Source organism: Lagopus leucura, unplaced genomic scaffold (assembly GCF_019238085.1).
Source record: "Lagopus leucura isolate 7727_CA_CO unplaced genomic scaffold, USGS_WTPT01 Super-Scaffold_73, whole genome shotgun sequence".
In the NCBI taxonomy this organism is placed as follows: domain Eukaryota; kingdom Metazoa; phylum Chordata; class Aves; order Galliformes; family Phasianidae; genus Lagopus; species Lagopus leucura.
This window is the reverse complement of record NW_024962252.1, coordinates 33,394,680-33,409,625: the sequence shown is the minus strand read 5'-3', so window position 1 is coordinate 33,409,625 and position 14,946 is coordinate 33,394,680. Positions and strand designations below refer to the sequence as shown.

Here is a 14,946-nt window from a genome sequence, read left to right as displayed (position 1 = left end):
TTGGTTGTGGCACATAAAGATGTAGAGCATCTCCCTCCTACTTGTTCATTAAGTTGTCATTTTATTCTTATATATTTATATAATTATTCATATTAATTCTTTAATAGTAGGTGTAGGAATCACTTGTTGCTATAAAAATGTTTCCTGAGGATAATTTCTCATTTTACAGCTCTGTCCTCTTCTAGAATTAGATAAATTAAGAGAAATTTAATTTGAATGAGTCCAACAATGTAGATTTATCTGTTTGGCTGACACATATATCAGTTATATTAATTTGTTGATAAAATTAGTGAACAGTGAACTATTTTGGGCTTAGACTGTACTTAGAGACATCCCTTTTTAATTTCTGTCTTTCAGTGATAAATTCCCTGTAAAAAGCTGTCATTTCGTCAGTTTGTGATAAAATTAATGGATGTTTTGTTGCCATTGTGTAACATAACATTATTTTTAAACAGTATGTTATACACAGAAAGTCTAATGCTTTACATAATTCTAGATCCATCTTATTATCTTTTCTGGCAACCTTGTAGCTGTGTAAAAATGTCTCATTTTTGAAAACAATATATTTTTTGTAAACAATCTCTATTTGATTGGAAATTACTATTGGATATTTGAATTCATCTTCAGAAGCTTTTCTATAAATTTCATGGAAGTGTTCAAACAGACATTTTGCATGTCATTTTTTATTATTTATATTCAAACGTTTTTCCATTTTTCTGGTATATCCATGGAGTTGAAAAGGTAATCATGATTGTCTATGTTTTGTGCTCTTTGGTAATACAGTAAAGGAGTTTAATTGATTTGTAGAAGAGTTGAGTTCATATTTCTTTTTTGTTTTTCAGTTTTGGAAAAATAACAGTAATCATGATATAAAAAGCATTTTGTCATTCGGAAAAAAAATGACATGGCACTGTGCATGGTATAGAAATCTCTTAATAGGTGTATTCAAAATTCAGTTTCTTCAGGGAAAGTACTTAATATTTAGTGAAGGTAAAATAATGTGGCTTCTAATAGTGCTTTCTGCTTGGTTACATTTTTTTGATACCTCTTTTAAATACATTCTAAGTGGAGAACTGAGATAACAGTATTTTCAGGGTTCACTGGAAGCAGAGTAAAACTCATTTATAAAATTACTTAACTAGATGGTTGCCTAGTAACAAATGCATTCTGCACAGTGTTTGAATTGTCAATAACATCCTACCTAGAATCTTCAAAACAGTATTAGTAGTTGGTTCATTACTATGCAGTTTTGATTTTGCAATTTGAACATTTTTATGTTACTGGTTTTCCGTTTCTGTTCCTATAACTAAGAAATTACCACCTATGTGTATTGATTGACAACTTCTTAATACTTTCATTTAACAGTAAGCAACAGTAAACACTGATTAAACACTCTAAAAAAAAGAATCTCATTTTGTTAGTTTTGAATACTTTTAATTTTTTTTATTTAAAATTTCCCATGAAAAATCCTTTTTTTCTCTCCCTCCACCTCCCTGCTTCCTCTTTCTTTTCTTTTCTTTTTTTTTTTTTTGTTAATAAGATGAAAATCATATCTATATTCTGTGTACAGGGTAATATCTAACAAGTCATTAATGTGCTTGCCCATATATTGTATTTGATTCTTATCAGTGTCAGACAGGGAATTTAGGAACCCAAGTTATGAATTAATCTTCTTGCATATTTAGACTAAGCACTAATAAATGCTTGTGTTTAGTTTTCTATATGTCTCATCCCAAATGGATGTCTAAACAATCACAGAATCACAGAATCTTAGGCTTTGGAAGGGACCTCTGGAGACCACCTAGTACAACTCTCCCCACTAAAGCAGGTGGATTTTAAATCTCTCTGGAAAAGGAGACTCCACAACCTCTCTGGACTGATTGTTTCTCTGCTCTGTTACCCTCAAAGTAAAGAATTTGTTCCTCATGTTTGTGTGGAACTTGCTGTGTTCCATTCTGTACCTGTTGCACCTTGTTCTGTCACTGGGCACCATTGAAAAGAGCCCGGCCTTGTCCTCTTGACTCTCAGCCATTAGATATTTATAAGCATTAATAAGATCCCCTGTCTTCTATTGTCCAGAATGAATAGTCCTAGGTCTCTCAGCTCTACATCCATCATCATCTTTGTAGCTCTCTGCTGATCTCTCCCTAGAAGTTCCGTGTTTTTCATGAACTGGGGAACACAGAACTGGACACATACTACAGATATGGCCTCATCACAGCAGAGTAGAGGGGGAGGATCACCTCCTTCAACTTGCTGGCTACTCTCGCTTTAATATACCCCAGGATACCATTGGCCTTCTTGGTCACAACAGCACACTGCTGATTCATGGTCAACCTGTTATCCACCAGGGCACTGAGGTCCTTCTTTGCAGAGGTTCTCTCCAGCAGGTCAGCCCTTACTCTGTACTGATGCAGTTATGCCTCCAAGGTGCAGAGCTCTGCACTTGCCTTCATTGAACCTCATCGGGCCTCTCTATGCCCAACTCTCCAGCCTATCCAGGTCTCGCTGAATGGCAGCACAGCCTTCTGGTGCATAAGTCACTCCTCCTGCATTTGTATGAACAGCAAATTTGCTGGGGGTGCATTCTGTCCATTCATCTAGGTCACTGATGAAGATTTTAGACAAGACTGGACCCAGTACTGACCCCCAGAGAGCACTACAGGCCTCCAACAACACTGTGCCACAGATCGCAACCCTCTCAGTTTTGCTAGTTCTCAATCTGCCTCATTGCAAACTTACCTACCCCACACTTACTAAATTTCACTACAAGTATGTTGTGGTAAAGCCTCACTGAAGTCAAGGTAAATAACATCCACTGCTCTTTCCTCATATACCCAGCTGGTGATGACATCATAGAAGGCTACCAGATTAGTCAATATGATTTCCTTTTGGTGAATCCATGTTGACTACTCCTGAAAAATATCTTTTCTTCCACTTGCTTGGAGATGACATCCAGAATATGTTGTTTTATCACCTTCCCAGGGATGGAGACAAGGCTGACTGGCCTACAGTTGCCTGGATTGTCCTTCTCTTGCCTTTTTTGAAGACACATGCTTTCCTCCAGTCCTCAGACAGTTCTTCTGTTCTTCATGACCTTTCAAAGATGATAGTATATAGCCATCCATGACAGTGTTCCATTCATGTGAGCTATCTCACCATGTCTCTGTTATCGCACTGAAATCAGTGCCTTACTACTGCATACAGAACTCTAATTCTTCCTGTTTATTCCTCATGCTGTATGCATCAGTATACGGGAACTTGAGGGGAAAAAAAGGGAACAGTGGATGCAGGTTTCCTTAGAGGGATGCAAGAGGATCCTCCATAGCTACGCTCACTCTTGAGGGCATATGGACTGACTGCTGGGGGTGTGTTGAAGTGATTCTGAGTTATCTGAATATAAGGTTAATTTCTAGTGGACAATTCTGCAAAGATTAGAATATGTAAACTTATCTGCTTCACTTAGTTCTTTGCTTGAGTTGAACAATCAGAGATGTGCTTTCCAGCCTGATTGTAATTCATTCTGTGAATGTGAAATTTTAATACATGGAAATGGGAAGACTGCCAAGATCATAAAGTTCGGGAAAAATTTTAGAAGTCAGATAAGAGTATCTCTGCGTACTCTGTATGCTCTCAGGTGGTGGCTGCAGTGTAATGAGATGATGTGGAAATCTTAAAACCTATTAGGAGGAAAATGATCCTGCTGTGATCAATTTACAATCCAGAGAGGCTCTTCCTATATCTCATCCTTTATCATTTACAGTGTAAATTCAGATAAAGTTAGAATGTGGAAATGAGTGCTGGGTAGCTATCTTCTGTTTATTTTTTCTGTATACACGGAATTTCATGGTGTGATAGCAGCATTTTGTGAACATGAATGGTGAACATGCTGTCAATTCTCCACATGCTACAGTGAATTCTTCTCAATTAGATATACTAATTAAATATATCAATTAAATGTACTTATGGCAATTTCTGTTTCTTATTTTCAGTGTAATATCAAATCAGTGAAATATAGTAAAGCTTTCAAATAATATGATATGTAAACACTGTGACAGTTCAGTTTTCCAGAGAAGGCCTTGTAAATTTTAATTGGTGCTTGCATATTTTTTCTAAGACAATTAAGCACATATGATGACTTAAACATTTGAGATTATGTGCCAGTTGTGAAGAAAATATGTTTAGCTGAATATCGCCAATATGCTATAGGGAATATATATAGAAAAAACTTCATCATCCCAAATGTATTTTCAGTAACTTTTACGCCAATTTCAGGAAAAATGCTTTTTGTATATTAAGCATGTTCTTTAACTGGGGCTTCTAGGACCAAGTAATGAGGGATCCAGTGTGCTAAAAATGTTTGAATGTGCTGTAATTACAAAATGCCCTCTTGCGCTTTGTAAATGCACAGAATATATACAAAACATTCTAACACTTGGTCTTACAGGAGAAATCTGAAGAGTAGTTGCTCTGTAGGCACAGAGCCCTGTGTTCTAAAAATGTTAACATTCGAAAAGCCATTATGAAGAATAAAATCTCAGTAGTGCTTATTTAATAACATAAAAGTAAGTAAGACTCACTTATAATCACAGAGAAAAGTGCAAAACCAAAATCTGTTATTTTTACAGAGTCAGGTAATAATGTTTTCCTGAGTTTTATGTTTAACACAGTTTTGGTTACTGTTATTGTTAATTGCCCTTTATAATTAAAAGAATAAAGAAAAGTCAAAAACTTCACATGCTTTCACAAAGACTCTAGTTCTACTTTGCAGTTTGAATTATGTGTGAGCATAAAATAATTGACGTTTAGGATATACATATCTTTTTCTGCTTCTTGATTTTTTTTTAATATTAAGTATTGATATTTTATGTTATTTAGTGGATGTAGAAGTAGGTGGTTAAAAAAATAAAGATTTTTTTTTATAGCCTTGAAAGAACTTAAATTGATGGAATTTCATTGCACTTCGAAACACTCAGTTATAGACTTGTTTTTAATAAAGCCTCTGAATCTCTTTATAGTCTTAACAGTACTGCTTCAACATGGAAGTCATGTAAAAGTAGTTAAGGATGGGAATTTCATATACAAGTTTGTCATTAATAAGTCAAGTTTTATGTAGTTACTATATTTAAAGGCTGACAAGGCAGGCAGGCAATTCTGAGACTCTCTGGCAATTCTGATTTCTTACATAATATCACTTCTTCAGATAGCCAGTCTCACTTTGTTTCAGGTAAATATGGCAGAGATCGTCTTTACTGTAGTAGTTACTATTGATCTACTGACCTCCTTTAATGATGAAAGATGCAAACTTGCCTAATCTCGAGAGAAGCTTACAAGCCTAACCAAAACCTGTGGAACAAATAACTGCTGTTATCAGACTCCTGTTTTGCTTTATATGTATTATGCGCTTTTGGAAATTGAAAGCTCAAAGTTCCTCAGCGAGAGTACTGAAAAATTACTGCAAATTGAAATGTTTTATGTTACTGGTGAATAGAGGAAAAGCACCACATTTAATTTTGAATGAAATTAGCTTACTGATAGTCTTTATATTAATGTTTTGTTAATTTTTATATTTAAATAGAGTAAGATATACTTTATTATGTGTTTTCTTCTTTTTTCCAAATCATTCTGATTTGATTTTTGTAGCTTAACTTAAAAATAGAAAAAATAATTTGCAAATTTTAGACTTACTGGAAAAAGCAGGCAAGCATTACAAAGACATAAACAAAAATATATGTGCAGGCACAGTATGAAGTATATTTGTTTACAAGTGCATTATACATATTAGTAACTTTAATTGCTCTTGCATGTTTTACTTGTCTGCTACAGTTTGCAGGAGCAGTTAGAATTCGGGCTTCTCATCAGCTCCCTGACCCCACAGTGCCATCTGCCACATCTGAAGTTAAATGGTTTCTGTTTACACATTTTTAAAAGGGAGAAGTCTCAGTAAGCCATAACTGTTCTTTGGATGTTGTTTACATTTTGAAAGGAAACTCTGAATAGTTAATTGCTGTAAAAATTCATAATTCCATGGTTCTTATGCAAAATTCTTGTTAATTGTTTAAAAACTGGAAATGATTTCCTGCTTCCTGATGGAACATAGTTTTTTAAGGGTCTTAGGAGTTTTAAAATATATTACATTTATCAAAATCGGATAACGTGCTGTAGATTGAAGCTCTGTTACACTTTCAGATTAAAGTATTTGATTATCAGGTGACAGTGAACGAAGTATAGGATAATTAAATATATGAGCAAGTGGTTACTATTTTTAGATTCAAGTTAAAAAAAAGTGCTTATGCATTAAGAAAACTAAATACTTGCATGACGTGTCCACGTCTGGGCACTGTCAAGAGTTGGAGATGCTGGACTCTTCTGTGCAGAGGCTTGGGCTGCCTCATACCAGACGCAGTTACAGCCTCTGTACAGCCAGTTACAGAGGACACCAAAAGCTGCACTGCAGGGCATGGCTGTCCTCAGCAGCTGAGATGGCAATACCTCAGGGAAAATCATTTAGAAAAGGAATAGAAGAAATGCTCCTAGCTATAAGAGAAATACAGAAGTGTGAGAAGCCACCTTATGAGAGTGTACACACACATACCACCCCAAAACTGTGTAATTGAGATTGACTAGTACTTAGTCATTGACTGTAGTACTTAGGTCATCATGTAATCCAACTGCACAAAGATACATAGGAAATTGTATTTCTAGAAATGCTTCTTTATGAACTTCCTTATTTACCACCCTCTTGAACCTGGTTTCTCATCTGTCCCGCTCTTGGAATTTGAATCTGCAACTATGACTTGTTGTACACGAGCTTTCCTTTGCAAAGCTGCTCTTCTGTGTCAGTCATTAGATATTCTGTGTTTAGTTGGTTGCATCCACAGTTTGAGCATTCTGATTTTTTGCTTTGAGATCTGTTCATTATTGGGCAGCTTGCTGGCTTGTTTAACATCTGTAGACTTGGAGGAGTGGGGAAGAGATGATGTCTTTGAGGATTTGGTTTGTGATTTTGGTGCACTTACTGTTCCCAAGGTCTGTATTATGGTATGATGTCTATATCTTCCTTAAGAATGACCTTCATATACTTCATAATAATCTTTATTGAAAACTTCTAATTTTTATATTTCAAAGGAAGTCCACAAGACTTCCTTTCACTTTGAGCATTTTTTGTTTCAAAATAAGAAAACTTCATAGTGTTTTGAAAAGTGCATAGCTGGGTAGAAGATATCAACCTTACTCATCTGCATTTGAGACAAGTTGAGAACCTTGTTTGTGGCATCAGTTATACTCCATAGACATCTTTTGATGAAAATTACTGTGAACTTTGATCCTAAATAATTTTGTTGGTAAGTAAACTGTGAGTCAGTCTACACATCTTTTAATATTCTAGAAGGAAATGGGAAAATTCCTGCTTGGTTTCCTCAGTCAAATGTTTTGGTTATTTTCATTTGTTTTGAAAGTTATCTGGAAACATGCAGTATGCAAGCTTTTATATGGAACACAGTATTTAATTGTAAGTAACCATTTATTGCCTTTATCAAATGGAAAGGCATGTAACAAGCATTTGGAGCATTTGAAAAATATATCAAAAAAAATGTCTCTTAGTGACTTCTTGGTATCTTCAGTTCTGCAGAAGTACTGATACATAATAGAGAAATGCAGATAGTGATGAATCAGGATAGATTGCCTAAGAGAACTAAGCAAAAGCCAAGATTGAGGAACATAGGCTTTTTTATTCTTTCTATTTGCAAGTGTGAGAATTCAACTAAGGAAGATATGATGCTCAGTTATTTGTTCTAGTTTTGCTTGTAAATTGTACAATCCCTTCTTATCAAAGCCTGTTTTACTATTCTTGTTCCTTTGTGTCACTTAATGACTACTCATTGTTTTCAGGACAAGAGTATATTTTCCTTGATGAATATTTTGCAGATGAACAAGCAAGATTTGATAGAGTTACACAGTGTTCTGGTTTCTTCAGTATGGGATAATCACTGGTTTACATTTATTGTTCACTTTTAATATATAGTGTTAAATGCTACTTTGCTGTTAATTTTTAAGTGATATTTTAATACTCTTACTGTGCTTGATTTCTTGGTTTGTAACACTCAGATCATTTAAAATTTTTTTGTTTGTTTAATAGGTTGAATCTACACAAAGCATGATTAGGATTTTGGGCCTTTCAGCTACATTACCCAATTATCTTGACGTTGCTACGTTTCTACATGTCAATCCCTACATTGGACTATTCTACTTCGATAGCCGTTTTCGACCTGTACCACTGGGACAAACCTTTATAGGAATTAAGACAACTAATAAGGTAAAGAATGCCAAAGAAAGGTTTACTGTTTGTTTTGACTGTACTTCACCTATATATGTGTAGTGGGATACTTTTTTTTTTTTTATACTCCACTTGGTTCTATGTAAAGATGCACCTATTTGAGACAAGCTTAAAGAATCCGGTTTCCTCAGTTTGCAGTCCTTGTATATACATTATTGTAGCTAGATATAATGGTATCTAACTGTGCATTGTCTTCTCTTCCCTAATAAGTTTTGCTTGATGAAGTAGAAATCATCACCCTCAACACCAGAGTCACTGCAAAAGCTGATTATTCTGCCTTTCTCATTTCAGTTTTCCATTTTGCTAGAAATTACGCCAGTAAGGATGCCTGTTGGAATAATCACTAGAATGCTAGAAGAAAAAAATATTCATTTATGAAATCTTGATATGTATGATGAGAGAAGCATTAATTTAACATTAGTGGGATATAAGGGATGTGAAAACCTTAGTGTCCTAAACCATTAGCATACATGTTTGATAGAAAACACATTACAGTAGACCCTAAATGAGCTTCTTTGTGCTCTTGCTCATTTTGGGAAGCATCAAGGCCATGTAGGTATAATATTCTTATTAAAAGTTATAGGTCAATTAGGTGCAGTGCCACTTCACACTTAAATTATACTTCTTCTTAAAATACAGAAATTGGTACAAACACCTATCTATAAATTGCTTTTGCAAAGTTTTCGTATGCTTCTCATTAGCCAATAATTAAAGCTTAAGTAACTTAGAGAGGTATAAATATTTTACAGCTCAGTGTTTTGGAAAATCTTATTCTGCGATGCTTTTAGTTTAATAGAAATAAAAACATCTTTATTCAAAAGGTAATTTCATAGCTTTATCAATGATAGTGTTTACTTATTTTTGTAAAAATGAATATTGCTTTTCTTACAAGTTAAGTAGTTCATTCTATCTGCAATGCAGAGAAGAAACTTCACTTTATGACTACAGGGAACCATTTCAAGTCTATACACACAAGAACAATTTACCATATGGTGCTTGCCATGATTTGCATATTTTAACCTTCATTAATGTTTCGAGTACCCTCACTGTTATTTGCTGTTGCCTTTCTTCAAACTTTTCCTAATACTTATTTGTCTATTTTTTTGTTTCCACTGGATGGTAAGAAAAAGATGAAGACTTTAGAAAGATCTCTGATTTAAAAATCAGAGTAATATACAATCAGAGTAATATACAAATGATCCTATATGATTTAAAAAGATTTTTCTTAAAAGGAAAAAAACGCATAGTATTAATTAACATTATAACTAGGAGGTAGTAGTTCTTTCGAAAAACAACTGTTTTAGTAATGCCAGAAACCAAGAGTTTGTCTTTTTGTTTTCCAGAAGAATGCCATTCTGGATTTCATATAGTACAATACATTTTGTGGTCAAGTTAATGTACTTTGCAACAAACAAAAAGTAGAGGTATTAAGACTCTTTTACAAAGACTTCCGTTCAGAATAGCATTAATACTCAACCTGCCAAATGATTGCTTATATCAATATTCTTTTGATCTATCAGGGAGGAAGAAAGCAGTGTAAGAACACACAGAATTAAGAACAGGTCTCACAGAACACCAACAGATCCAATTAATACTATGTCTATATCCATACTGATAAATAGCAAGGAGTTAGAATCATAGAATCATAGAATTGCTCAGGTTGGAAAAGACCTTAAAGATCATTGACTCCAACCACAACCAGACCATACTACCCTAACTCTAACAACCCTCTGCTAAATCATGTCCCTGAGCACCACATCCAAACAGTTTTTAAAAACACATCCAGGGATGGTGACTCAACCATCTTCCTGGGGATCCTATTCCAGTACTTAACAACCCTTTCTGTAAAGATGTTTTTCCTGATATCCAACCTAATCTTACCCTGGTTCAACTTGAGGCCGTTTCCCCTCATCTTGTCACCTGTCACCAGTGAGAAGAGGCCAACCTCGCTCTCACTGCAGTCATCTTTCAGGTCTTTGAAGAGAGCAATAATGTCTCACCTCAGCCTCCTCTTCCCCAGACTAAACTGCCCCAGTTCCTTTGGTTACTCCTCATTGGGCATATTTTCCAAACTCTTCACAAGCTTTGTTGCCATTCTTAGGACTTGCTCCAGCACCTCAATGTCATTTCTGTATTGAGATGTCACAAACTGAACGTAGTACTCAAGGTGGGGCCTCACCAGTGCCAAGTACAGGAGGAGGGTTACTTCCCTCGTCCTCCTCACCACACCATTCGTGATACAAGCCAGGATGCCATTGGACTTCTTGGCCCCCTGGGCACATTGCTGGCTCATGTTTAGGCAACTATCCATCAGTTACTTACCAATGTCCCTTTCTGTCAGGTTGCTTTCCATCCACTCCTCCCCAGGCCTGTAGGGTTCCCTGGGTTTGTTGTGACCAAAATGCAGGACCCGACACTTGGCCCTATTGAAACTCGTACAGTTTACCTTGGACCATCGATCCAGTCTATTCCTCTGTAATGCCTTTCTATCTTCAGATCAACACTCACTTCCAGTTTGGTATCATCTGCAAACTTACTGGAGGTGCACTCAATCCCCTCATCGAAATCACTGATAAAGATGTTGAACAAGAGTGGCCACAATACCGAGCCCTGAGGGATACCACTTGTGACTGGCTGCCAACTGGATTTGACCACATTTACTATAACTCTTTGGGCCCAGCCATCCAGCCAGTGTTTCACCCAGCAGAGCATATGCCTACCCAACCATGGGCAGCTAGCTTCTTCATGGAGATTATTTGTTCCTTTAAGTAGATGCTTTGCTACAGCTTTTAGCTTTCTGAAAAACCTCCCCAAGAATTTCAAGCAAATGAATGACTTATCAACTCACATGCAAACTGCAGGCAAGCCTTCTTCAACAGCAATAACAGCAGCCTCTTAATCATAGCCATTTTAGGTATTTCAAGTGGACACAGCATATTTTCTCAGGCTTTTAGTATACAGGAATTTGATACGTTTCCAATTCTGTGAACAATTCTTCTGTGAACAATTCATGCTGAAGTTAGGCATACTTATTTAGTTCTGGATTCCACTAAAAAGACTGTCTATCGCAGTCTGATGGTATGATAGGACACCTTCTTCATTCAAGTTGTGGCAAAAGCTTTCAAATCTCTCTGAGCTGCTGCTGGCATCTAGACCACTTCTCTGTGGTAATCTGGGCATCTGGAAGAGTCCCTGTCAGCCTTGCAAAACTCAGTGGAGGGAAGTTCTTGCTTTAGATGCTAATGTTTCTCACTGAAGTTCTGCTAAAGATACTTAGGCTAGCACTAAAGCTTTTCTTCAGGGCATGATTTAAGATGTCTGTGAAAGCTCAGCTGAACATTTGCTTTGGTGACTTGGCATTTCAGTTATATAGGATTTGCTCTTTTTAAGTCTGTTAAATATATGTAACACTGTGGCTATTTATGATGTCAGCTCATCCATATTTTAGTTATGTATTCTTAATTGAGACTTGTAATGATGGTGTCTCCCTCATCTGGATTAGATATGCAGAACACATTTTGTATATCTTCTGGTGTATTTATTATGCATAGAAATTAGCCAAGGAAATTCTTAAAACTTGTTATTTTGAAATTGTGGCAGCATATGGAACCAAGGCTAAAATTTGCCTTCTTCAGTTGAAGATCTATTAATGTCATATATATGCATCATCCAATCCATTTCTTTTAATTAAAAAAGACTTTCTGTCTGATGCTAGATAATTAAGTAATCTGGATATTATTGATCTGGATATATCTGGAGTTGTTAGTTTTTTCTGTATATGTATGTTTTCCTCTTTACACATAAATGGAAAGAATGTGTGAAGTTGTGTTTGTATATATATACGTCCTTATGTATGTTTATACACTGCCCTTTTACACTTCTCCATAATAATTTCACTCTTTATTTGAAAAATAATTAATTGAAATGCTAACCTTTCATTTTCAGACCAGCTGGACTGGCTATTTGTCTCTTGCACACACTGCCATCTTTCTCATGTTTTTACTATTAATTCATGTGTTACGGCAGATATGAACATTCTCTCATTCCCACTGAAGCTCTTGAAGCTATGTTTTTACAACTTTCAGCTATTCCAGATAACAGAATCTGAAGCATTTTATTTATCCATAATTGCAACTTCTGTACATGGTACTCCCACTTTTTCCCACGTCTGACTCAAATGTGAGCAAAGTTCTTTTTTCTTGACGAAAAGCTAGGAATTAGTAATTGCATGGACATTAAGATCTGCTTGTAAAAGCTGCATTTATGTAGTACAAAATGAAAGTATTTATTTGAAGTTTGGTTGTGTATTGAATGGATTATTCCATCAGTATCCAGTAGTGGTATGATTTCTTATCTATGGAACACATAAAGAACAGAGCTGGATTACCTCCCTTTAATCACTGAACGAAATAACCAAGTCATGTAAACTTTTATCCACTGCCCTTTTTTGTATTTTGTCTGCTTATTTTCGTGATCTATTTGTGAATTATTATTAATAATAATAAACTATTGTTAGTACTGAAGATCAGTATAGTGTAAATTTCATTGCACAGTACATTTTTTTTATCGGGTCACTATTATTTGCTTTACATGAAATAGAACATATATATGGCATATAAGGCATAATGTTTACTTTGCAGGTGCAGCAGCTGAATCATATGGATGAAGTATGTTATGAAAATGTGCTGAAGCAAATAATGGCTGGTCACCAGGTATTTATTTTTTTACTTTAATTTGCATTCAGAACACATATAAAGAAATTAGTTTTGATCATTATAGTGTCTGGAGATATTTATTTATTTATTATTTATTATTGTCTCGAGATATTTAAAACCTGCCTGGACACTTTCCTTTGCAACCTCCTGTAGGGAGCCTACTTTAGCAGGGTGGTTGGATTAGATGATCTCCAAATGTCCTTTCCAACTGCTGTGGTTTTGTGATTCTTTGAATCTGTGCATAAAAGAAGAAAACGTACAGTGATGCTAAGAACTGCACATTTTTCTTCTTTCACAGAAATTTCAGATTAAGGTGTTATTTTAAAAGTTGAACAGTTAATTTATGACTTTTGGGAAAAAATTCTTCAGCAGCACCTTAGTTATCCTGCTCCCTCTGGCTGAACATCATTGTTCCACTTACCTTCTGTTGTTACTGTCTGCTACTGGTGCTATATTCAATAAAGTTTTAATGAAATAATGAAGATTGTATATGGAAATGCTGATACTTGCCTGAAGGAAGATTAACAAAATTTGTTGGCTTCACTAAAGAAACTTCAGTTTATTTTTTCCTCATGATCTGTTGTGTACACCAAATTCCTTACAATGAGGTAGGTTTAGGTGCTTGTATTTTACTACTTATGTTTTTTTGTGTCTTTTTACTTGCTGTAGAAGAACCTGTAAGGAGCAGTTTATTACAGTCAGTATGTCTAAATAAGTAACATATCTTACATTCCAGGCCAGAAGTTGTATGCTCTTTCAGAATATTTATCACACCTTTCTGCTCCTCTCTTCTCTTAATATTGAGGGGAAAATAGCTATTAAAATTTATAGTAGTACTTTTAAAAGTAAAATAAAGCTCAAATACAATAATTTAATTCTAGCAGATGATGCTTTGTACTTAGCACAGCTCTCCTTGAGAATAGTTTTAGTTCCTGACAGATTGAATGCATTACTGTTTTAAGGCGTGTGTTACAGCTGAAAAAGGTCAAGTGAAAAACTTTAGTCTCCATAGCATTACTGTTTCACTAGCTGAGACAGTAGTTGATCTCAACTTCTGAAAATTGTATTTCAAGCCAACAACAAATAAGCAGTGTATTTTCACACAAAGCAGAAGTGTCATTTCCTTTATAGTATAAAAAACTGTTTGATTTCAGAACGGTTTTGTTGATTTGATTCACTAGATTGTGAATGTTAAGCATTTTCTTTGCTTGAAAATGTTTGTTTTGAGTACGGTATATACTGAGTATAGCTACCCTGTGGTAAATATGCTGCTTAAATTGATGAAGACAGCATAGCTTGCTGGCAGCGAAAATTCAGTACAAATATTGTTCTTTGATGATAATTCAGTGTAAAAATTTAAATATGCTGAATATATATATATGCAAGCTGAATTCAGTAAAAAAAATGTAAATGTAGCATTTCAAAAAGTTATAGTAATGTTTAATGATAATTTAGAGCAATTGTATCAAGAACAGATGTATATGTCAAGAAGGAACAACATTTGAGCTATGTTACAGAACTCTTACACATTCATGTACCAACCAATTAAATTGGAGTATTTTGTTTGTTTGTTTGTTTTCCACATTATTGAAAGCATATTTGTCTTTACAATTATGAAACTAACACTCATATCGTGAAATGATGACAGTGGTACGCAATCTTTCATAATACAGAACTAAGCGTGTCAACTTATTCTTTAGTACAATTAATTATAATTTGTAATATTGAATCGTATAGTAAAAATGAGGGATTTTTTTCTTTTAATGAGTATACTCCAACAAATTATATGTTCAGTGTACCAACTGCAGATGTTTGTTTCTTAAAAAAAGAAAAGAATAGAATAGAATAGAATAGAATAGAATAGAATAGAATAGAATAGAATAGAATAGAATAGAA

The 14,946-nt window shown here is 34.9% G+C and overlaps 1 protein-coding gene across 3 annotated transcripts in view; it reads left to right on the top strand.

Annotated features, from left to right (window-relative positions):
- The window catches only part of ASCC3 (activating signal cointegrator 1 complex subunit 3), a 258,462-nt gene that overhangs the window by 97,331 nt on the left and 146,185 nt on the right, over window positions 1-14,946 (top strand). For all 3 annotated transcript variants that reach the window (XM_042886807.1, XM_042886816.1, XM_042886824.1), the window contains exons 12-13: window positions 8,138-8,314; window positions 12,976-13,047. In XM_042886807.1, coding sequence (XP_042742741.1) covers window positions 8,138-8,314; window positions 12,976-13,047 — 249 coding nt within the window. The remainder of the gene's footprint in view (window positions 1-8,137; window positions 8,315-12,975; window positions 13,048-14,946) is intronic.